General features: G+C 41.4%; 2 protein-coding genes across 6 annotated transcripts; one reads left to right on the plus strand and one right to left on the minus strand.

The window, feature by feature from the left end:
* Positions 1-495: 495 nt before the first annotated feature.
* On the minus strand, positions 496-19,867 carry tom1l2a (target of myb1 like 2 membrane trafficking protein a). Of its 4 annotated transcripts, XM_030375451.1 has the most exons (16): positions 19,694-19,867; positions 15,811-15,895; positions 14,802-14,880; positions 14,261-14,410; positions 12,645-12,779; positions 12,216-12,404; positions 11,794-11,910; positions 10,575-10,708; positions 10,366-10,408; positions 9,246-9,432; positions 8,536-8,650; positions 7,920-7,998; positions 7,072-7,146; positions 4,319-4,378; positions 3,156-3,192; positions 496-2,833 (listed from the first exon to the last, which is right to left on the minus strand). In XM_030375451.1, the coding sequence occupies exons 1-16, from the start codon at positions 19,779-19,781 to the stop codon at positions 2,685-2,687; spliced, it is 1,722 nt and encodes a 573-aa protein (XP_030231311.1). In that variant the 5' UTR covers positions 19,782-19,867; the 3' UTR covers positions 496-2,684. The 4 variants fall into 4 exon arrangements, with proteins under 4 accessions (XP_030231311.1, XP_030231320.1, XP_030231327.1 ...); XM_030375460.1 differs by lacking the exon at positions 7,072-7,146; XM_030375467.1 differs by lacking the exons at positions 4,319-4,378; positions 7,072-7,146.
* Positions 19,868-19,981: 114 nt separating this feature from the next.
* Positions 19,982-24,342, plus strand: drc3 (dynein regulatory complex subunit 3). Of its 2 annotated transcripts, XM_030375502.1 has the most exons (12): positions 19,982-20,617; positions 20,705-20,821; positions 20,945-21,111; positions 21,220-21,366; positions 21,625-21,744; positions 21,838-21,950; positions 22,236-22,410; positions 22,681-22,812; positions 23,107-23,177; positions 23,302-23,425; positions 23,912-24,043; positions 24,135-24,342. In XM_030375502.1, the coding sequence occupies exons 1-12, from the start codon at positions 20,458-20,460 to the stop codon at positions 24,237-24,239; spliced, it is 1,563 nt and encodes a 520-aa protein (XP_030231362.1). In that variant the 5' UTR covers positions 19,982-20,457; the 3' UTR covers positions 24,240-24,342. The 2 variants fall into 2 exon arrangements, with proteins under 2 accessions (XP_030231362.1, XP_030231369.1); XM_030375509.1 differs by lacking the exon at positions 20,705-20,821.
* Positions 24,343-24,417: the final 75 nt, after the last annotated feature.

A 24,417-nucleotide genomic window follows, 5' to 3' on the forward strand; every position in this document is an offset into this window, starting at 1 on the left:
TATGTTTGAAAGATGAAGAAGGTCAAAGGTAAAGTCCATAAAAGATGGCAGACCATTTCAATAAAATCCTATGAACTAGACCGTTCGCTACAAACACTATCATGTAGGCCTATTGCATCAATATATTTTTTTCAACTGTTTTTAAAAAAAGCTAATTCAATATTTGTTTTGTAATATTGCATCATATTAATTATATTGACATAACACACAAACGGCCTCGTAAATATGCCTACAGTCTTTCGGAATTTAGACCTGGACCTGGATAGATACAACAAATGCCTGAAAGAAAGGCGTCTTTTTTTTGTAGACCTAACGTTACTTTTTTCGGAACATAAAACACAATAAAGTTACTTCTTTAACAAACTGCGTGATAGATGGTTGATGAAGTAAAATTGGAATACTCGCATTCTCATTAGACATCATACAATGTGAGGTGGGATGTGGGTGGGGGGGGGGGGCTCCCCATGACTGTAAAATAATGACCAATAAGCAATGAAGTTTGAGGTCACATGTTGCTAGTGTTTTTATTGGGCAGGTAACATACGAGCGCGTGCATTGGGTAAAAAAAAAATTAAAATCTGAACCATATATGATGGCAGCAGACAGCAAAGCTCAACAGTCATTGGAACACTCCAAAGACAGAGTACACCAGAAAACTTGTCACAATTGAGTTTGAATTTGACATTTTTCGCCAATTTCCAATCCAATTTTGAAAAACATATTACAACTTAAACCATTAAAAGGGAAATATGAATATGAAAGTTGTCAGAACAAAGGTACACGTTTAATCTTATCAGACATGGATTTAAAATAATATCCTTGAAGATAGTGTCATAGTGTCATGAAGAGGAGAGAACGTTTTTGCAAAATGTGTTGACATTTTGACTCAAGCTCTATTATATTAATGCAAAACAAACAAAACAATTTTTAATGTCATGATTCAATCATAATAACTATAATGCTTAAGGCTGTAAAATATAGTCTGACACTTTTTAATACAATATTATTAATGTGAGACAAAATAGTTGAATCAGTGATGGAATAAAACAATAATTACCAAAGGTCTAATTTGCATACAAAACTTGATTGAAAGCCAACATTTCTACAATCTGTTACAACATGTGACTCATGAATCAATAGAAAAATAATGCGGCGAGTTAATGCAGATTCATAATGGATTGAACAAGCCAGCCGTTCAGTCTGAATGCTACAGGAAATACAAATGTTGGTTTGGTCGCGTATAGACTTTCAAGGAGCCTCACTTACAGTGGATGCAGTCTTAACGACCTAAATAATTAGTTGAGATAAAATGAAGAGGTTATTTTCACATACATTATGAAAATAATGTAAAATCAAAAATCAAATGGATGAAATAGCATAAATATTACTTTCCTTATATAACCAGTTAAAGAAGTCAATGAGGTAAATGCATAAAATATCACTCTGGCAATATATATATATATATACAGAAACCAATCCTACAATCTAAACCCCCTTTCGAACTCAATATCTTCGCCACTATTTTTTTTTTTTGGATTTTAATGAATTGCTAAAAAGGTGTTATGGTAAATTTGTAAAAGTTGTTTCCATCTAGCTATACACCTGCGTTTGGTATAGTTTAACATGAATGCAGTCAAACAAAAATGTGCAAATTTATGTAAATTAGGACTATTTACCACCCACTAGAAAAATAGTAACCATCTTGTAAACACAAATAGCTGTAAAGTGCACAAAATAGTGTATTAGGAAGGAAAGTGGTTGCGCTAGTGTCAAAATTATAAGTGCTAAATTATATTATTTGTCCATTAAGCAACAATGTTTGTCGGAATGGCTTTTTCACACCAGCTTGATGGTGATGTTCTTTTTTAGTCATTGTAATAACCCTTACAAGGAATCTTAACTAAACTTGTCCCTTTCCTTCCCATAAGCAACAATTAACAACATAAGATGAACAGGTGCCTTGTGGCCATTTAGTTTTGTTGTCTCTTGGACTCAAAGGAAAGGCAACCGACGTTCTCACGCACACAAATGCTTTCGATATTATCTTTGATTTAGCTAGCGTTTTTTTTTCATGTAAGCGATATTAGCCTAGGCAGAAAAATTAGCTTTTCTCAGCACAACAGGAACTGACCATGGAAACAAATAATTTTCAATGATGAACAACCACTCAGTGTTATTATATTGTTCTACACAGCAAAAAACGAAAGAAAAATGTATTATTCAATTATTTAAATTCTTAGAAACCATAGGCCATCATTCTAGCTTTCTGGATCAAATCATTTGGCTTGAAAGCCGGCCATGCAGAAAGAGTTCTCATTTATCCTTGCTACTAGGCTATCAATATAAAAGAGACAGTGCCATAGCATGTGTTCTTCTGAAACAAAGCTAACAGGCTAGCTAGAATACTCGTCTTTGGTGGTACATTACAGAGGACTAAGAAGGGCTACTAAGAGAAGCCACACAGACACACAAACACATCAAACAAAAAAATACAGTAATACAAGACATGGCAAGCATGTTTGTCTCTGAATTACAACACTGGTAATCAGATGACAAGGCTACAGACAATACATCTGTTGCAACGTCACCCAGGGGCAGCAAATTAAATGGACGTTGGGGTTCTTGGAAAGGACATTGCTTGCGGTGCTTCCAGACTAGGAGGAGAAAAACGGGCAGGTGAGAGTCTACAGGGCAAAGAGGGCGTCCTCCGTCCGCTCTGCCTTCTTGTGGGAGCCGCTAGTAGCCCCGACGGGGGGGCCTGGTCTGCCTCTTAGTGGGGGAGAGGGTCCAGAATCTCCCACCTTGGCTCGATCCTCTAGGAACTTATCAAACTCTGGCGGAGACAAAATAAATAATAAAATGCCATCAGTGATCCATCGCTAGGATTAAAGGAATAATTCACGTTAATATAATATATAAACATCTATTTACTCTTGAATTATTCTGAATATTCTATAACATTTCGATATTACTAGTGCTACACTTTGCTGCTTTATCTGGGGAAGTACACAGAGGCTGCCCAACCTACGCAAAAGTTATTTTTTGACACATTTTTAAGCTCATAGTTGATTTACTTTTAGTGCGACTTATTCCTTTAATTATTTATTTCTTTATAAATAATAAAGCTCTAGGTGATGCGACAACAAAGTTAATACCTTCACTGGTGACTCCTTCCTCTGCGCCATCTCCTTTCTAGTTCAAAGAAGAAAAGAGGCATAAGTCCAAAGAAGCCAAAGCAAACAGCTACTAATCAAAACCCATTATAACTAATTGTTGTAGGAACATCCACACCACTGTGTAATCAATACTTTGGTAGGATCATAACTAGGGCTGTAATGATACACAAACTCACGATTCGGTTCGTATCACGATTTTTGACCCACGGTTCGATACATCCCACGATTTTTTTAAATTTAAAAAGCATTTTATTTAAACAACGATATAACAATTAACTTAATGTAACATTTAATAACAAATAATTTGGAACACTGAACAGATTTGAACAGAAAGAATACTATTAAAGTATAGCTAAATTAATTAATAAATAACCAAAGATTGCAGTTGGAGGATGCTTGCAGGTAGGCAAAAACCCTCAACTAGTTTGGTTGGTTTAGTCAAATATCCTATTAGCGTTTAATTAACGGCATCGATAAGAGGGGGCGGTGTCGGCAGACTATTATTTAGACAAATTATTAGCAAATTTCCATCGGACAATTTGACCGGAGAGTTAGAAAGGGCGTATCGCGCTTCTGCCTTCTCACACCACGAGACAGGTTCGTGTCTCTGAGTGTCGCGATTTCGGTTTCGATACGCGCATCGTTACAGCCCTAATCATAACACATTAGTGGGTTTCACACAGGGAAAGGTCTCAGCCTCAAAACGTGCCTTTTTACATCATCATTCACACAGAATCCAGGAGGAGTTCTCATAAAAACAGTGGATCTTTAGAGCAAATAACACCTCAAACCACATTTACAATATTAGTTTTACAAAGCTTCGAAGCAAATCAATATTTGAAGTGACATGTTATTAGGCATACATCTGATACACGACATAGACCCCACACATATCATGTCAAGTTACTGGCTAAATTACAGAAGTTTAGGGGAACACACACGCAAATAAGAGATGAGAAAGTTGAGGTGAAAAAATAACAAACACCCAAAACCTAGTTGCATGCGTTTGAAAAACAAACACAAACGTAACTCAATCAAACCCCCAAGAAAAACCAAACAAGAAAAAATGATATAGACATACACGCATGTGGAGAGGGAAAATGGTGGCGGGAAAAATATAGAAATCAATGTAAAAATCTCACCACATCCGCACAGAGCCATTCCTCTATGTCATCCATGACAGAGGACTGCGATACAGGGATCTATGAAGAAGGGCCAAGGACCCAACCAAATGGCCAGACAAAACACAACAACGGAATGACGGCCCCAATAGCACAAAACAACAAATAAAACAAACACAAATCATGTTTTTATGAAATGAACAGTAATCGCCGAAGAGAAAGATGCCACAAAAAAAGGAAACACATTTCGTAGAGCAATTCTTTTTTTTTAAAAACACAAGTTTAGAGTCCTCCTTTCTCTATTAAACTCCATTGAGTTCACTGGGTTATTCGAATGAATTGCACTAGAAAGGGTTACCAGCTGTGGACCTAAATGACATGGCAGCGCTAATTATCTCATATGATTAGTTAATTAGGAACCCGTTGTTTCGCCATTAAGGGATTAAAAGGGGGAAAAGGTAGGAACACGAGGGCCCTGGACATTTTACTGCAATGGAGCCTGCACTGCACACACGCTAGAGCCTGTGATGATGTATGCCATGTAGTGCACACACACACACACACACACACACACACACACACACACACACACACACACACACACACACACACACACACACACACACACACACACACACACACACACACACACACACACACACACACAGGATGGGAGAAGAGCTAACTTATGTGGAAAGATGTTAGGACATATCCTGTATAAATAAGACCATTCCGTTACAAGATCATGAAAAGCAAAATGATGCAGTTTTTATTACCTTTCCGTGGAAAAATTAGACATGCCATTCTTAAAAATGTGACGCAGTCCAGAGTCCATGTTTGATTTGATATCTAATGTTTAGTAGAACCCTCCTTCTGAGGACCCCTGATACACAATACGTGTTTGGGGTTTCCCCTTGAGATCAAAGCCATACACTAACATCATCAGTCAGAATAAGGGTCACTCATAAAATGCATTGTGATAACATAGATAAGTGGGCCACAATAAATATATAATGGTGCGTTTTATTATCCAATCCGTCTCGGAGTCCGAGGACGTTGCCTAGCGACAAGCATGAACACGCCCCTTTTCCTCCGACGGCGAACTTGCTTGCTCGGATGAACTCAGAGGAGGCCGAGCCAGAATTCAAGATGGCTGCGCCCAGTATGACTTGAAGTATGAACTGTTTGTTTTCATTGTGTTTGGACCGCTTTGGTGGTTTAAATGGCAATTTCAATCACTCATATTACTGCAATACCTTACTGCGTCCCTATCTCTGCCTATGGCCTATAGCCTACTTATTTTGCCTGGTACTCTGCCAATGCTACCACGACAACAGCTTTCCGGGTGGCTCCCATGTTTTTCTCCAACGACCGAGCGAATCATTATAAAACGCTTGAAGTGTGGGCGTGACGTCACATCCGAGGTCCGAGTCGGTTTGCAGAGAATACTAAAACGCACCATTAGTCAAGAGAACCTCTATTGAAATATTACATACATATGACACTTGTGTTAATGTTTGCTACAGTTAAAATGTCTTGGTTATTTCACTATTATTAGATTATTAATTAACTTTTTAGAAGGGGACTTCCGAGCTAGCTAGTGGTGAGTAAATTAGGAGAATACTCTCTAGGAAGCTGTGCAATTTAGATAATGTATTTGATAGAAAATGTATCGCCAGAAATACAAACTGCCCCAGAAAAGCCGCAAACCAGCACGTATGGGCATAAACGGGGAAACCCTGGGCCCATCGACTATTGGTTTGGGACTTAAGTGTCGAACAAGTGTTATACCTTTCTACAACGTTTTAGTCTAAGATATGATAAAGGGCGGCATGTGATCGAAACCCCAAAAAATTACTTCTGGGGAAAAATTCAATCCATAAAGTGCAGGGGGTGAGAGTGAAAACCAAAGTAAAATGAAGAAGAACCAACAGTAGATAAGACAGTCGGGATCGCCTTACACCCACCACTGGGGAAGTGAAGCCCATAGGCACCATGTTTTATGCGCCCAGAAAATAGAGGCACATGAACATAAATTTTGCTGTCGGCTATGCAAGGTGTTTCTAGAGTCATGGTACCTTCTCATAACACAATCACAACATGATATTTTCATTTGATTACCAAAATTGCTAACCCTCCCTCCTCCTAGAAACAACATTTCTGGATGCAAGTCTCTAGCTAGTTAGCATTTTCGACCTTACAATCACATTCAGATTATTAGGCATACATTTGACAGCTTTAAGAATGTTTATTTGTAGATTGCATTCAGATCCCAATGAGCCTCTATCAACCCACCCAGGTGAAATTTGAAAAGGCTTCAGCTCTTGGACTGTACTAAGTAGGCATTTTAGAATGGACCTAAGCCAAAGTACAAAGTGTACAAGGTGTGTGTGCATGCTTAAGTGATCCACATAGCTCAAGAGGTAGAGCTAGGCATTCAAAATGCCAAGGTTGTTCCCGCTGTGGCCCTCCCATGCTAAGACTGTATGCACTCACGGTAAGATGCTTTGGATAAAACAAGCATCCACCAAATTGCACATCTATAAATAAGAGTATGGATTCACCTTGAGAGGTCTGACCATTCTACTGTTGGCAGAACTTGGCCTATTAGGGGTAGGAACTGGAGATGGTAGGAGCGCTGGATGAGTATTAACAGGGGATGTGAGTGAAGATGTGGTAGCAATAGTTGGCATTACAAGGGGGGGAGGGGGAGGGGCAGTAGCTGGGGATGGGATTGGATGGAGGAGGTCACACTAACGGGATGGGGTCCTCACCATTCCTTGGGTAATAAGCCAGCTGTCTATGGGCAGCTCCTGCTCTGCTGGATTTTCATCCCCTTTTAACCTCAGCTGAATCAACAACAAAACAACAGCATAGTATAAGAACCAGAAGACCGGTGAGTGAGGCGGAGGAGAGGCCTGATGTGCAAAAGAAGAATGTCATTCAGAGAAGTTGAGGAGTCAGGAGACCGGGACTGAGTGAGGTCAAGAAAAAAATGATAAGAAGAAAGAATAATTGAAACATTCTTTCAAACCTTTTCCGAGATAGATAGATGAAAGATATACATACATGCAAGTATGTTTGTATGTGTAGTTAATAAAACAAAACAAATATATATTGCGTACATTGTAATAGTTGTGCCAACAGCCTGGGGCTTGTGTCGGGGAACACACTGATGAAACCAGCATGCATGTGTTTATGCTTTTGTTCCCAGCGCAAACATTTCAGTTCGCTGCATGTGTCAAAAAAAATTGGATTAAGAAGGTCAGGTGACAGAAACAATTCACAGGACCCAGATAAGTGTGAAAGCGCCATTGTTACGGAACGAATCTGCTAAGAACTTACTTTACTTTATATACTAAAAAAAGCAAAGTTGTGTATATATATATCTATATCCCGAGTTGCCACGGCGCCACAGGATCAATCCCGATTAAAACACCTAAACAAAACTCCAGAGCCAGTGGTTTAGTGAGGTCACGCCCCCAGCAGCACAGGTTGGACCTTCACGTGGATGATGATCACTGGAACTGTGCATGGGGAAGTCATGGGATGTACCTGGAGAACACTACACAGAAGAGGCATATATCTAGAATCACCCAACCCCATAGAGACTCAGACTCACCGCTCCTCCGGTGTTCTGCTGTCTGACGTCCAGAGCCAAGGCCAGGCCCCCCAGGGCTTGAGGGTCTTCGTACTTTACACTAAAATTACACAGCAGGGCACATTGGTCAGGGCAGTTATTCAATGTGATTACAGGGTTCTCCCCAAGCAACGGACAAATACAAATAAGGTCTATCGCGATGCTCACATCATAAACGCTTCGATTGGTTAAAACATGTGGAATTTGAGCGTTTCAAAAAGCAAAACTACACTAGCCTGAATAAGTGCTGTATGGAGTTCAGTTGCTTTCGGTTCCACTCCTGGTCCGATTAAGATACAGCAGAACTTCAATATAAAGACTGTTGCAAACTAGACAAGCCCCAGAGGTTGTGGTACAAGTAAGGGGATTAAGGGAAGGGTATTCTATTATTAAATATTATCCACATAAAAAAAGCAGGTATGGGTCTGGCATCTTGAGTCAATCACTTTACCAACAGTAGTATGTGCTGTGCGGCTTTGCATTATCCCCAAAAGCCTAAGGGATGTGTGAACGGTGCGTTTAACTCATGAGTCCTGGTGAATGGGTGCATCTTTTTCCAGAAAACACAGGTGTTTGTTTTTCCCAATACACTGCTTACTTCTTGCGCTGGTCGGCCAGCGAGCTACCTCGGGTCTGGGCGAACATGTCGAAGTCATCGGGGTTCCGGCAGGAGATGGCGGACAGGGCGCTGCCAACGCTGTCCGTACCAACATCTAGAGGAGGAAGGAAGGAGGCAGATGAGCTGACTCAGAACTCTGACTGTGTGTTTGTGTAGGGGCGGTCCATATGGACACCTTATGTCTACAACACGTGCTTTCATGGTCAATGGATTGTCTGTCAGCGTAGTCATGTCCAGCTGTGTCCATTTCAACGTGGCATCCATTTTTCTACATTAACCCCAAAAGCAGCAGCACGCTCCGGGTGTAGAGAGGTAGTTTTTCATAGATAAGGCAACGGGGTAATTGAGGCAGCGTTTCCGGGGGAATGAGGTACGTAATGGGAAAGTTTGTCTTTCAACGCCAACGTCGGGTCTGCAGAGACCCGGCGTGAGTTAGAAACTCTGGGTAAGACGTGTGTGCGTGTGCGCGTGTGTGTGTGTGTGTGTGTGTGTGTGTGTGTGTGTGTGTGTGTGTGTGTGTGTGTGTGTGTGTGTGTGTGTGTGTGTGTGTGTGTGTGTGTGTGTCTCAATGCTGTGGTTTACTGGGCCGATCACATTTACTTCTCGCACAGCCACAACAACAATAGATAACAAATACTGATACCTAATGCTAACCTTTGCATTGTGCGCTTCTGTAATTCCAAACTTACCGAGTCCGCCCTGGGCTGAAGATAGGGTGGAGGTGGTGGAGGTGGTGGGGGGGTGGTGGGGAGGGGAGGCGGCAGCCCCCATGAGGGTGGAGGCGGGAGAGGGGCCGGCAGTGGCCCTAGGGGTGACCACTGCGGGGGAGCCGGGGCCCAGGTCTATCAGGTTGTCCTCTGGGGCCTCACCCAACATCTGGGAGAGAGGATGAGAACTTAGTCACTTCTTGACAAAGAGTTCTTTGATTTAATGGAGCCTGATCATGAAGCGACCAATGTTTGGGACTTATATGTCCTATTGCAGGCACAATCATAAAAAGATACAAACACAAACCAAAATGGGGTTCTCATGGTCAATTTTTTTTAAAATATTATTAGAAATATTATATTATTAATTGTGATTTGATTCTAGCTTGTATTATTTGTGTGTGACACTGGCCACACAGATTGCTATGTAAGGGTTGGTGTGTGCTCTTGATTTTGAAGTCTCTCTCCTTCTCTTATGTGTGAACAGAAATCAAAATCCATTGATGTTCATCTTAAGAAACTTAAAGAATACATCTACATTTTGTATAGTCACTACTCTCAATGTATGAGCCAGTGGGGGCACAACGATGCCTGCAGGGGACCGCAGACAAGGGGGTTCGTGCACACACGCACACACACACACACACACACACACACACACACACACACACACACACACACACACACACACACACACACACACACACACACACACACACACACACACACACACACACACACACACGTTGCTAGTGCAACTGGCAGAATTTTTCTGTACAAAGCAGGTGAATGATCTTCTCCTGGGTTAATACGCTTAAGCGTGAAGCTGTGCATGAAAGCCATGTTTTGCAAGGTAACATCGGGGTGCCTTGTTGCATTCGATGTGTTCAAAATTTCAACAGCTCAACATTTTACTGTGCGTTAAGCCAATATTCAAACAAATATTCCAGTTAAACAAATATGGGAGTTATGATTTGCATGAAAGCGGCATTTTTTAATATGGCTGCATTAATTCAATAGACCATGGAATATGACCAACATTCAATGTTTTTTTTTCACTCAATCAATAAAGTATCATTTTTGTGGTGTTTTTTGTACTCACTCCATTGTTCTGTCCAGTTCTACCCAACCGGTACCTTTCATATCTGTGAAACAACAAAACAATTGGCCACAACAATTATCAGTTCCATCTTTTTTTTTTCGTATCTTTTTTAAGACAGAAGGCAGTTTTATTTCCCTTATACATTATTTTTATTTGAACATGGTTTCAACTATTCACAGCAGGTGTGCGTGTGTGTGTGTGTTTGAGACCTCTCGTAGCGTAGGAAGATGTTGTTGAGGTCATCGTTGACATGCAGCAGTTCCTCGGTCATCTCCTCGTTGGAGACCCTGGAGATCAGCTCCACTACCCGCTGCTGCATCGCCCTGCATGTCCTGTTCAGCTCCTACACACACACACACACACACACACACACACACACTTTATTCCTGTCATATAATGACCGCCGGTCAACATGGCGCACTACTCTGTGCAGCTCATTAAATGAATAGGCTGAGGAGGCAGAGCACATTCAAGGACATGATGGCTGAAGGAAGACCGAAATACTCATCCTATTGGTGGGATGGTCTGAATCTACATCATTGATACAATACTTTCCAATTCTCTGAATTCACACATTGATAGTAGCTATTGAACTATGGGTTTAAACATTACAGTTCTGCTAAATAATGTGTAAGAATAGTTTAGAACGTATTTCGCTTTCCCATCTTGACAAACTACTTTAAACGCAAATGAAGAATTTAGCTTGAGCGGATTACCTTATGAGCCAAGATTTTTGGTGCCACTGCTTAAAAGTCAGTAGTAGAAATTCCACTAAACCTTGTGGGTGAGGTACTCCTACAATAACTGGAGACACTACTCCCCCTAGTGGCAGCAAATAAATCAAAGTGGACCAAACTATAAAATAACACTTTCAACATCCACCTTTTTTCTAAGGGAGACAGAAAACAGTGCACTACCCCTCAGACACCTAGAATCTGAATCACCATCTTCTGAGTGAACACTGCCCTCATTATTTATTAAGTTGTAATTTATTAAGTTGTGCTTACTAAAGGCAAAAGTATATTACTCCGTCTCTGTAATCCGTAATCCGACTCCGTAACTACGGAGACCCCTCGAGCATTCGCAGTTCTCCGTCGGGATGTCGGATAAGCGTTGAGCTTTTCTAGCTTTTCAAATCTTATCTGTTCTTTTATTGGTCCTTAATGTGCAAAGTAAACAATGTACAAAGTAAAGTGTTAAAAGTCAAACCGGAGAAGTGATTCCGGAAATGGTTTTGTTAGTGGACCAATCACAGCCCTTGCAGTGTCCGTTGCGTCGACGGGTAGTCGAAATATTGGATGCGCAGGTAAGCTACTGAGAGGGTCTCCGACAGGGTCTCCGGCTACGGAGAGCGCTCTCGGTGTCTACGTACAGCCCGTTACGGAGGACTCTAAACCGGCCTTTAGTGGATGTTTATTGGTTATTAACCTGCAGCAGCTCCAGATCGGAGGAGTCTTCCTGCCCAGGAACCATCTCCGTCAACATCTCAGACATGACTTTGGTGTTTCCTCTCACAACGTCAAGCTCACTGCGCAGCCGGGCGATCTGGAGGGGAAGAGAGGGGGTCAAAGGTCACTCTCAGCTTCATGCGCTCCAAAGAGAATTCCGTTTCTGAATAAGCAGACACGTGCTCATTTGTGCAATCGTTTGAAACGGCAACCCGTTATCATACGCAAGCGTCGACGTACGTAAGATCTTAATGCATATTACTGGCTACAACCAGACTGTTATAGTGACTAACCACTGTGTGAATACGACACACCATCCACTACACTTTCAAGACTCTTCCTGTCTAGCAGGAACAAAGTTCAAAGCGTTTGGAACTCCGTTGTGATCCCAGTGTGGCCCACCTGCTCAGGGTTGGCGGTGATGGGGCCCGAGACGTCGGGGACGTGGGGGATCTGCGACGGAGAGGTGTCGGCCGTGGGGGGGACAGGGACGGGTCTCGGAAGGGCGGCGGTGGCGGGGATTGCGAGGGCGATGGGGGTCACGGTGGGGGCTCTGTACTTCAGCACCGCCGGGTCCACCTCAGGGATGCCCTGGAAGTGGAGAAAAACCATGAAGTCAGGGGGCATGAGAGCGTAGGAGGCTAGGAGGTTCTACTCCCAGCCCAAAAAATAAAAGAGTACGGTCCCCAATGTAGACAGCCTACCTGTAGGCGTCATTGAGCAAGATACCCCCCCCCCCGATACCTCTGAATTCATGCGAGTCACCAAAGGGTCTGCTACTCTAAATGACTAGAGAGCCAGTTCTCTGTGAGTGAGTGCATGCGTGTTCACCCTCTGTGGCGTGTGTATGGGGGACAGGGCGTCCAGGTCGGCCATGGGGAACTCAACCCCTTTCCTCTTCAGCTCCTCGTAGATGTGGACTACACCCGTCAGGTCGGGGCTGCTTCTGAAGGCGTCTGCCCACGCCTTAATGTCACACACACACACACACACACACACACACACACACACACACACACACACACACACACACACACACACACACACACACACACACACACACACACACACACACACACACACCATTAAACTTCAAATAAGAAAAAGGGAGGTCTATTGTTTTCAGCACAACATTGTCATATTGTACTCATATGATGTACAAAAATAAAATGTATCCAATATTCCTCCATTCACCCTCATTCGACCTCATAGCATGGCTTCGTCAGCATCAGTCTGTACAAAACAATGTCATACCAAAACAGATCCAGCAGGTCCCAAGTTCAAACTGAAAATGAAATGTGATGCTCATTAAATTAAATGTGTGCCATGTGGCTCCATGCTACCAAATAAAGCATCCAACTGAGCCTCATAAATAATAGAGAGAGCGAGAGAGAGAGACAGTACGAGAGAGAATAAAAGCATGGTGGCTAGGGTAGGCTAGGGTAACATCATCATCAAGACTAAGGGAGAGCCGTAGGAAAAGAAGGTAGGTAGAGTTGGACAGCATGTGTTGCCTTAGGCTGCCAGGTAAACAGATACCAAGCAGGAATCAGCTACACACAGTTTGGGACGACCAGAGAAGTGGCCTGGGATTACTGATCACTTTGTTAAGAAGCTTTGAATACATTGCATAAGCAATGTTGGAGGGTGATATCATAGTCAATACGACGTCATCTAGCCTAGAAGCTCACACTGGAGCTACAGGACAACACCCTGTTACACTGAGATGCAAATACATTTTCGTCCAGTCGATGTTGGGAGTGTCTGTCACAGACGTCAAACAAATAAATTAAGTAATCCTGTCGGTGATGAACTAGAAGTGGCAGAGGGAAGTTACTCCACACCACTCAACCCTTTTGAATTAAATAATTTAACGGATGGAGGCCTGAAAGATCTTACAATATATATTATGAAAGGAGGACCCCAATGTCCGTCCAGCCCTCTACTTGCTATTTAATTACATGCGCCTAAAAATATAGCAACCAGTATCAAATCACTTGACCTTCTTATTCATACTAATCTGGAATCCAGCAGTCCTACTTAGTAGTAGAATAACTTCTGGGGGGAGACGGTTGAGAGCCTGGAGCGGAACAACTGAAAGGGTCTTATTTATGCCTTGTTTGTCATTGCGTACGTCTATTTCTACAATGACCAGTCTACACTGTGTGGATATGAAACCTATAGTATACTATACTGAAACTGATACTAACTATACTATAGACACTTTTTTAAAGTTTACTACTGCTGGCATAGTTTGTCTTCAACAATGACACTGAGAGTTCCCCGCCTCTATCAACATGATCGGTCAAAATAAATATGAAGCGAAATAAATTGAGATGCCCCATTCACTCAGATTTGATCCCATCTGCCATCAGACGTTAGCTATGAATCTGATAAGAGTCCGATTTGTTAGACTAAATACAAGCCAACTTAGCCAGTCGGTCTACCTGGATGAGAGCAAGTACTTTTTCTTGAACGATGGTTGGGGGATTGGTCTTAGGGGAGATGATCTTGACCAGCACGCCGTCGATGAAGTCCCTGGTGGCCACGTGCACGTGGAACCTGTGGCCGCAGTTCTTCACGCACGTCTCTAGCACCTAGCGAGGGGATGGCGAGGGAGAGAAGCAGCGATGAATGGAAGTGGTGGGAGGAAGTGACGATCCAGAGGAATGCTTGTTTTTGAAGACATCCAAGGGCAATGGACAGGTGTGAGTCTTCTACGGCATCTTACAATACTGTGTGCGGGTTTGTTTTGAAATGCAAAACAAAAGCACAGCTTTGACAGCTTCAGGGTGAAAAACAAGAAAGAAAAGAATGTCAGGATGGAGAAGATGAGTGGAGATGAATACACTTGGTGGGGCAACGCATCTTCCGTGGTTAGCATTCCTGGATGGCCGATAAAGCAGTTTTTCTCTCTCTTTGCAGGCCTTTAATGAAATATTCACTGTGATTAGATTACCACAGTAACCAATCGATTCCATATCTCACCGTGAGTGCGAACATCACCTCTCGGAAGTTCCTGTTCCCACTCAGCCTCTTCTTCAGGGCCCGCATGGCATCTTTAGGCCTGGGGCGGGGGGGGGGGACAAGGGGGCACAGGGAGTTAGGAAACAGCCTGGCTCAGCGTGCAAGGTGGAGCTACTTTTCTTCAGAACTTTGTTGGAATGAATGACTCAGTGGCACGGCAGCAGCTGTCCGTCTGTCTCGACGGCATAAATCTTGCGGCGCTGGACGAGGACGACAGCGCCACAGCAGCACAGTTGGTCTGCCCATCTGTTAGCCACTCTCTCTCCCCATCTCTCTCCTCTCTCTTTCTGAGGTTCCTTCCATCAGTTATTCCCAAGGCAAGTTCAAAGCTAATCATGTATAAAGAGCTCAGGTTAGCCCACGTTATGCCCACACGCCTGGACTGCAGATGAGACGCATGCATGTGAAAGTCTGCATGCTTGCATCTGTGAGTGTTCCTGCTTATGTAAGTGTGTGTATGTGCATGAGTACATGTATGCCATCATACTGACATACTTTTTTTAGTGAGTGAGGGTGAGACAGTGTAAGAGAGAGCGAGAATCTATGCAAGGTTCCGAAAGGAGTGGGTATGCTAGTGGGCATGAGGAATCTGAGAGAGAGCAAGAGAGTAAGAGAGACATGGCACACACAGTACGATCTCTTTGGGTGTCATCAAGTAGCACATGTCAATTATATGCTGACTATACAGTTGCTTGCACTCTGTTTGTGTGTATACGTGTATGTGTGTGATCAGTTATCAAGTAGAAAGTAGCAGTGCAGCAGATTTGAAGTGAAAACTAGGTTAAACCAATTGTATCTCATTAGTTTATGCGTCTCACAACAACAAAGTAATCAGGGGTGGCTGTGTGTGTGTGTGTGTGTGTGTGTGTGTGTGTGTGTGTGTGTGTGTGTGTGTGTGTGTGTGTGTGTGTGTGTGTGTGTGTGTGTGTGTGTGTGTGTGTGTGTGTGTGTGTGTGTGTGTGTGTCTCACCCCTCCTCTGTCTCATTAATGATGTCACAGATCTCCATATTGAGGGTCCAGTCCTCGTTTTGCAGCCCTCCGTCCGTTGCCCGCTCTGGGCAAAGACAACAAGCAGAACCACAGTTATGAATAGTCAACCATTTAGATCAGGGTGTTTGAGGTTCTGCACCAGGCCTTTTTGTCTGATCATCGCTTATGCATTGAGTATTTCAGACTGTGGATCTGATCTTATGAGTCAAAATATAATACTGCCAGTTTAAATCTGACGCTAGATATGTAAATGGCCAATAGAACAAATTTGCCTTTTACCCAAACCTCAATGTTTCCAAAAAAAGACCTCATTCGTACTTGACCCAGAACTACTCTCTAAAGATGTAGGCTTATAGCCTATGTTTCAGCTAAGTCAAAATAACAATTGGAGTAAATAGCATTGCTTTGCGAGTCACACAAACTTTGATAGAATTAAAGCTAAGAGTGCTGTATAGGTGTTTCTTGGCAGCACTGTGATAACAATCCAATGACAGATCAGATTCTCAAGAGCATTTTCGTCAGAGCCAAACTGTTTATCAATTGGTTGCCAGATATCAGTCAAAGGCATGAATAACAACACTGCGGAGATTGTTGGAAGGCTAATGTTATATGCCACTTAAAATGAAATATTAATCTGAAACAAACAAAACAAACAAACTTGACCACTTTCTGATCAAACTTGCTCTATGATGAAAGCATGTGCAGTACATTTACTGAATCCGTCCTTATCCCATGAGACTGAGGATTCAGAGAATGGAGAGAATGGCTGTGATTGAGATGTTGTGACTGACTCCCTGTGACCGACTGATACTGCCCACGAATTGATTTACATTCACCAGCCCATTGTGGAGCGTGGACAGAGAGTGTTGCTGCCCAGCAGCCCCCAGGGCGAGGGCCAGTGCAAAATGGCTGCAGAACAGCAGACCTCTTTATGGGCTCTGAATGGAATGGAGCACAACTACACACAGACTTATAGATGCCTTACTGAACCAAGCAACATACCTCTGTGCACCTCTAAAAGGGCTCTGATTTGAAATGATTGGATACCTCAAAATAAGGCATTTTAAACTGTAAACGTCATGATTAGATTACAAACAAATCAGGGCTGCATAGCATACATAAACAGGTCTACCAGAATAATAATCACATGATATGGCAAATCTCTGACCAATAACAAATCATCCATTACAAATCAAACATGTTCTCCAAGGCGAACGTAGTAGATACCTCCAAGGCTTTTATCCAAACGTTTCGATGAGTAACACTGGTTTGAAAGCATTATCCAGCAACTTCCAACTAGGAATATCCCAAGTAATCTTCTCAAGCGGATTGTCAGGTAGAAGTGGGGACAGAGAGGGCGGGATGGGGGGGTAGTATAGTGTTGTGGCTAGAAGGCATCATGTTAGTCTTTGCCGAATGTGTCCACAGTCTACCTGTAGGCATCCTTGAGCAAGAGGCCTTAAGCCTTTCTGCTCCTTAACAACGTTCATCTCACTTCACTGCAAGTTGCATTGGATAAGAATTCTGTTAAATTATTAAATAGGAACCAGTAAGATAAGGAAACTCTGAACAGCATCACTGACACAGTGCAGAGCTGTGTTCTGTGAAATGATGGGGTTTTAACAGAGTGGATTTCTGAACGTGCTAGCCTGTTCTTTGTTCACTGTCCCACTCCTGGGAAAGGACGCCCAACTAGTCAAGCAAGGCGGGTCACATGGGTGTAAGGGTGCTAGAGTGTGCCATCCTCCGTCAACAAAGCCACGAATCCCCATCCTATCCCACCACCTCTGCCTCCTCCCTGTCTTCTCTTAATAACCCAACCTCTCTTTTTCTTTACTTTGTTACTGAAATAGTTGTGAATCAACCATTCAGAAAGTGGATGCCATCCTACAAAATCAGAACAGGGATGAAAAAAGGATGATGAATATTTTCCCTTCTGAAAGGGAATGTTGTATATACATTTTTTTTAACAGTCAATATTTTGCTATACAACTGCTTTGAAATTCAAGAAGTGATGGTGCAGAGTGCACCATTTCCAATACATGATGAGTGATATGGTTCGTTTTATCTGCATTATAAGTTGTTTTTAGTCCTGGCAAGTGCCGTTGTCACAGGGCCATCTTGTATGACTTGGCACTTAAGCAGCTTGTCAGTGGGTGACAATGAGGGCACATCCTGTCCAGGGCCACACTGAATGGCCGCTTCTGAATACCAAAGACACAACACTGTCTCTCCCCCCCCCCCCCCCTAGAGATGAGTCATGACCCCCCCCCCCAGGGGCCTGATGACTAACAGATATTGAGGGATTTTGTAGCTCGCCTTATTCCGTAAAAAACATTCAAAAACAAGTTACACATTCTAGATGAAAATGTACTGAACCACTCATTGATTTCCATGCAAATTTATTTGGAGCATTCCAGGTATCATGTTGTCTGTCCTGATAAATGTGTTGGCTGGTTATTCATGAATTAGCCTTACACAACAAGTGCAACTGTAAACAATGGCATCTCTGAATACCTCACAGTTAATCCATTTACATTCGTATTTTAATTGGATGAATCATGTAAACTCAATATGTGGGACACTGTCAATCTCATGGCTGATGAAGCACACTGACCTTTCTCAGACACCACTCAAATAACAACCGGTGATCAAAATGTGCCACATTGCAAATCCTAAATGTGAACAAGATACTGTGATAGGAGAGTTTCCTCATCAAATCACTGCGTACATACTTTATACATTGCATCACTAGTAACCAGACAAGAGCTGAGGATTTCCAGCTTCATGTGGTATGCCTTACATCATTTACAAGACACAACTTATGCATAATTTCTACCAGCAGCTTAGAAACATGCTAAACGGTGAATAATAATAGTAAAAAATATTCAATGTGAAGTTACCATGTGGTTGAATTATCATCAACAATATTTTGCAAACATATTCAGCACACCTAAAATTGCGATGACAAATCGGTGCCAAGAAGCCTAGCGTTTGAAACAGCCTGGCTGAGTACTTCCAATTCAAAACACAGGAAATACTACATGAAAAGAGAATAGAATACACTTCATGTTTGTTTAAACAAATTCACACACACCTTACCCAAAAATAGTAAAAAAGGAAGAACCAAGGGATCTCAAATAACAATTACAACATCTTTACAGACATTTAAACAGAAGGAATATAGGGCAGACCCCAGCCAATGCACATCATGGCTGACCAACCTTATCCCTGTGAGAATATATGGAGGCAGGGAGATTAAACGTTACTAGCTTTTATACAAATAGATTTATTGTGAGATTACCAGAATACCCCAGAGTCTTCGTGACATAATTTACCATAATTAAATTATTGGTTAAAGTTCTAGACAGCCTTAAAGATAAAAAATAATGCAGTTTTATGAAAGTTATTGGATGCGAGGGAAATTTTTGAAATAATCCAAAAACAACCCAGGAAATATGTTTGCCGGTTTTTTTTCCTAGATTGTATTATATTGACTACACAGCTTTACTCATAGGCTTAATCCCCATAAAGACAATAAACTATGTAAACTTGTGCAGTCATGACGTTTAACAACGTCTCTGGAATAAGTTACAATAACAAACCATTGCGCAACAAACGAATACAACTTATCGGGCTAGTATCCACATTATAATAAATACATTACTAATGTTGAATTGCTAATCAACGCAAAAAATATAAGGGCAACCATTTGCATCTAGCTAGCCGACGGTCGTTAGCAGTAATAGCAGAGTACCGCTAGCTTTGATGTTGCCTTCTTAGCATCCTTTTATTTTACTCCGTTTTACCTCCCGGCATTCAGGCATCGCAAAGTTAACTCATGAAATTTTCCTTATCTTACCTATACATTGGCCCACAGGAGTGCTGTACGGATTGCCCAGTAAAAAGTCCATCTTGACAACAAACAATCCGTCTGGGAATGACAGCATCTGAGGTGAAGACGATATACTAGTCCCACCCTCATTGTTGCTATTGGCAGAACACTTTTAAAGTTGAATATGGCATACTTAGACAAATGCCGGGTAATTATCAAACTGTTAAGCACATTTTTACTTTTGATTTTATGTAGCCTATGTATTCTATATTATTAGGACTACATATATTGCTACACTACAAACGAATCTAACCTAATCTGGCGATATACAGGTACACGCATTTTTTTGCATTCGACTTTTGGAACTAAAGTTAGTATAAACTGAAACATGACCCGGTACTACAGGCTACTTAAAAAAACGAATAAAAAAATGACTGCATCGTTACAATACCATTACTCGATATATAGACCTATAGATTTTTCCTAATCGTATACACTGTAGACATTTCATTTTTTATTTGATTGTATTATTTCCGTTTTGTTCAAGGCAGCCATTAAAATCTCAATAAAAAGTTCTCAACATTCCATCTATTGAATGCAGCTTAGACGTATCCCGTTGCTAAGCAACAGATACACACATCAGGTTGCGAATGAGACGTTGAACCCTGGCGAGTGTAGCGAAAAGATTTTGAATTGTTAGTGTAATCAGTATAGTGTGTACAGTAACAGATTTAATAGCAGATAGAGTTGGCACGATTTTAGCCCTAATCAAGTCAAAACAAGGCGCAAAAATGATCAGGCTTTACGGTAAAGTGGAGCAGAGTGTGATGGACGAGAAGATACTGCAGGAAGCAGTAGAAGAGCAGGGCCCAAAAGAAGAGGCAGGGCAGATCTCCAAGGAAGAGGGCATATCATTCAATGCGGTCCTCCAACTTCGCCTGGAATACAAAAGTAAGTAAATGTAGATTAAATAAGGAATATAGGCTATAGTAAGTGTCCATTTGGGTTGAGGTTACAGTATTAATTTTTTTTTTACAGACATCCTTAAGATTGAGCATTTATGGGAGTTCACATCCCTTACTAAACTGCAACTGAATAACAACCTCATACAGAAGATTGAGGGACTAGCCAATCTTACAAATATAAAATGGCTTGGTAAGATTTAAACATCTAAATATTTGTAATTTAATTTATAGAATTCTAAACCAAAATAGATATAATCAATGCCTACATTTTGAATAACTGTAGACATATACATGTTCTCAATGGCTCTGCCAGATCTGTCATTCAACAACATAGAGAAGATAGAAGGTTTGGAGACCTTAACGAAACTGGAAGATCTGACTTTTTACAACAACAAGATCTCCTGCATCGAGAACATGGACACACTCAACAACCTGACCTTCTTCGCCATTGGAAACAACTGCCTTGGCCAGTTAGACAACGTAAAGAACATAATCTGACATGTGATGAGTGCATGTTTATAGACCTTCTCGAGATTAAATTATCAAACATGGCCTAGGTGATTATACATATATATATTTATTCCCTAGGTAATCTATCTGAGAAGGTTTAAGAACCTGCATACCCTCAACCTTGCTGGAAACCCTCTTGCTCAAGAAGCAAACTACAAACTCTTCATCGCTGCTTACCTTTCAGATTTAGCGTATCTGGATTACAGGTTATTAAATGGAGAAACTGTAAGTAGTAAATGTTGTTGTGCATTGTCATACACTGTGGTGAGGTAAATATACAGAAATCCCCAAAACAGCAAATCGGCTGTTTGATTCAGGAGTTTATAATGGGCCTTATTCACTAGTAGTGCCCTTATAAACTAACTGGGAATGAATGTAGAAACACACAAAAAGGCTGTACACAGTGAAAATAATTTGAAATCAGTTCTGAATTGACTGCACCTCTGTTGGATTTATATTCCCCTATGTATTTTCTCTTAACAGAAGAAGCAAGCTTTTGCAAAATACCAATATGCCATCGAAGAGATACGACACAATGAGTTGCAGACACTCAAGGCCACAGAAGCTGAACAGAAACGGCAAGAAGAATTACAACAACACCAGGTCATGTCATCTACATGCAAATATGATCCATTGTCTAGCCCTACATTCTCCATTGAAACTTTAATGTTGACCTGTCTTGCCCTGGGTTTTCAGGAGGCCTTTGTGGAGAACCTTAATGGATCCGAACTGTTTGACAGCATGTTCGCCCAAGACCCAGAAGCACAGAAACTTAACCAGCTGCCTGGAGTGGCAGACCTAGTACAGACATATCTTTTATTCATTAACTTGATTGAAATGTATGCCACTTAAAATTAGTTGGTGATTATGTCGGATTATATAAATATGTATTTATGTTTTAATTGTTTTTTACTTAACATTTAATTTGGTTTAACACTCATTTATTTAATCAAATTATGGCAGTGTATTTCTTATTCAATTATTTCTACTTGTTTCATCTAATTTGTTTAGATTTGAAATATTGAACGTATTTGACCCGCCTGACGTCCAGCTTGCTGTAGCTTAGTTTGCTCCTTGACTTACATTCTCCTTACGTTCAAGCCCCAGCTGGTGGGTCTGTGCATACAAATGTTCCAAAGCGGCTTCGCTGAGCAAAAGCTGAGAGAGGCGGAGGTCAAGGCTTTCTTGGAAGTTCTTCAAGAGGCTGTGAGGGAAAAGCAGCAGAGATCAGCACAACTGGTCTCAGATTTTGAGAAGCACCGGAAGAAGGTCGGCTATCCATCCAGATGCACTTGAAGATTCATTATGGTCTTTTACATTTGTTTAAATCACACATTAAGGGCAGACCATGAGTAAAGGCCACATGGTCAGAAAATTGATGGATTATCTCTTGCTTTAAATAGTTACACCCAGGTTGATCACTTTTCTTTCTAAATCTGATCTAGATCATAAGTCCCAGTAGGTCACCATCTCTTTAAAAAATATATATAAGGACATTGTAAAGGTTTATACCTTTTATACCAACCCACCTCTATCTAGAGGATATTAGATTTGAAGCAGGTTGAGGATGCAGCCAAGGAGGAAGCTCAAGTGAACCAGTACATGACGGAGATCAAGACACTCTGTGACAGCTGTCTGCTCCTGGAGCTGCAGCTAGTGGACCAGCTGGAGGTTGGTTGGTTTTTGTACGGGAAGGACAGTGGAGCTCCAATAGTTCAGAATGACACTGACATTTTATCTTTTTTTTTTATGTGAGGTACGGAGGAATATAGTGAGATGTTTGAGAAAGCTACGGGGAATGGGACTTGAATATGAGCTGTATCTAAACATTTGTCAACATATTATTATTATTATCTTTTTTTGAAAAGTAGGCTGTACTACCTAAGGCCAATAACAAAACAGGCTTATCAAATATTATGATATTTTACATTTAATATTATTTGTTATTTGCCATTTCTGTTGCAGGAGATTATTAAAGACTTCGAGAGAAACATCACAGACATGGTTGGCAGCTTCATTGAAACAGTTCAAGGCATATATCCTTTTCATACTATAGTCCACAGTAATCCTCATTATGCACCAGCACCACTGGTGAACCGAGCCGATCTTCTGAGTTAGTGCTCAAAGTCAGATTGGCTGGTTTCTTTGATCAATAAACACATTCGCCCAGTGTCGGGATCTGGAGAACCACCTTCACGAGGAGATCAAAGACATCGCCATGGCAACCTTGGAGAAGGTCGCCAAGAACGAGGTGGAGGACGACCTGCCTGACGATGTTAGAGCGGTCAGTGTTTTACATTGTGCTAATGGTCAGTTCCTGACAATGTAGAAATCAGACATCAACATATTCATTTATTCATCTAAAGATTCACATCTAAAGTCTGAATCAAATGTTGGTGAACCAGCGTTTCACTTTCTTTTGATTCATATTTGTTTTGACCATTCATTTTGCTGAAGGCGGGATCTGCAAGTACATAATTGGCAAAACTAGAAAAAAAACAAAAAACAGTAGTAGGCCTAATCTGTAAAGAAGCTTCCCTAAACACTGTGGACTATGGCCACTCAAGAAAAGCACGGATCATATCACCTTTTGAAACTTTCATCCACTCACAAAAAATGTTGGAATGGTCAGTAGTTTACCACAGAGTAGTGATGTTGTCGTCGCAGTAGTGGTGACCACAATACTGTAAATAGTGTTATGTATCATAAAATTAGTAGTAGGCCTACTACTTCCTCCCAGCAAGACACCACCTATTTGTGTCCCCTGCAGTTATTTGTAGACAAAGAAACCGTCATGAATGCAGTAGGCGCGTCTCATGACTCCCACATGTTGAGGATTGACAATCGAGAGGACAAGCTGGTGACACGCATCAACGCCTGGATGATGAACCTTATTAAAAAGGTACTATTAGATCATAATTTTTTTAAATAATTGAAAAGTTCAGTTCAATAGAAATGAATGATAATTTGTTTCTGTTTGTGCGTGACTGAAGATCCAGGATGAAGAAGTATGGAGGAATCGCAAGTGCATTTCAGAGATCCAGTATTTCATACAACATCTGAGAAATCAGCTGGAGGAGGTGCTGCACCAAGAGTAGCAAGGCAATCAGGATCGAAGTGCTCTACCACTGTGTTTGACCACTCTTTAGTTAGTAAAGATTGCATTGCTAGTATATATTTCAATAAATTATGTCTTCTGCATTTTGCATATTTCTTAATAAAATATAATACTAATACATTTGAAAATAAAGCTTTGGTTTAGTTAACGTTTTTATA

The sequence above is a fragment of the Gadus morhua genome, chromosome 2, assembly GCF_902167405.1.
Source record: "Gadus morhua chromosome 2, gadMor3.0, whole genome shotgun sequence".
Classification (NCBI taxonomy): domain Eukaryota; kingdom Metazoa; phylum Chordata; class Actinopteri; order Gadiformes; family Gadidae; genus Gadus; species Gadus morhua.

What these genes read in the sequence shown, in the direction of transcription:
- tom1l2a (XM_030375451.1), bottom strand. Translation starts at nt 19,781, where the DNA reads ATGCTGTCATTCCCAGACGGATTGTTTGTTGTCAAGATGGACTTTTTA. An exon ending in AAGTACTTGCTCTCATCCAG is followed by an intron (nt 12,780 to 14,260) that starts GTAGACCGACTG and finishes TGTGACATTAAG; the next exon opens with GCGTGGGCAGACGCCTTCAG. An exon ending in CCGATCTGGAGCTGCTGCAG is followed by an intron (nt 10,709 to 11,793) that starts GTTAATAACCAA and finishes GTGTGTGTGTAG; the next exon opens with GAGCTGAACAGGACATGCAG.
- drc3 (XM_030375502.1), top strand. Translation starts at nt 20,458, where the DNA reads ATGATCAGGCTTTACGGTAAAGTGGAGCAGAGTGTGATGGACGAGAAG. An exon ending in GTGGCAGACCTAGTACAGAC is followed by an intron (nt 21,951 to 22,235) that starts ATATCTTTTATT and finishes CATTCTCCTTAC; the next exon opens with GTTCAAGCCCCAGCTGGTGG. An exon ending in AGCTAGTGGACCAGCTGGAG is followed by an intron (nt 22,813 to 23,106) that starts GTTGGTTGGTTT and finishes TTTCTGTTGCAG; the next exon opens with GAGATTATTAAAGACTTCGA.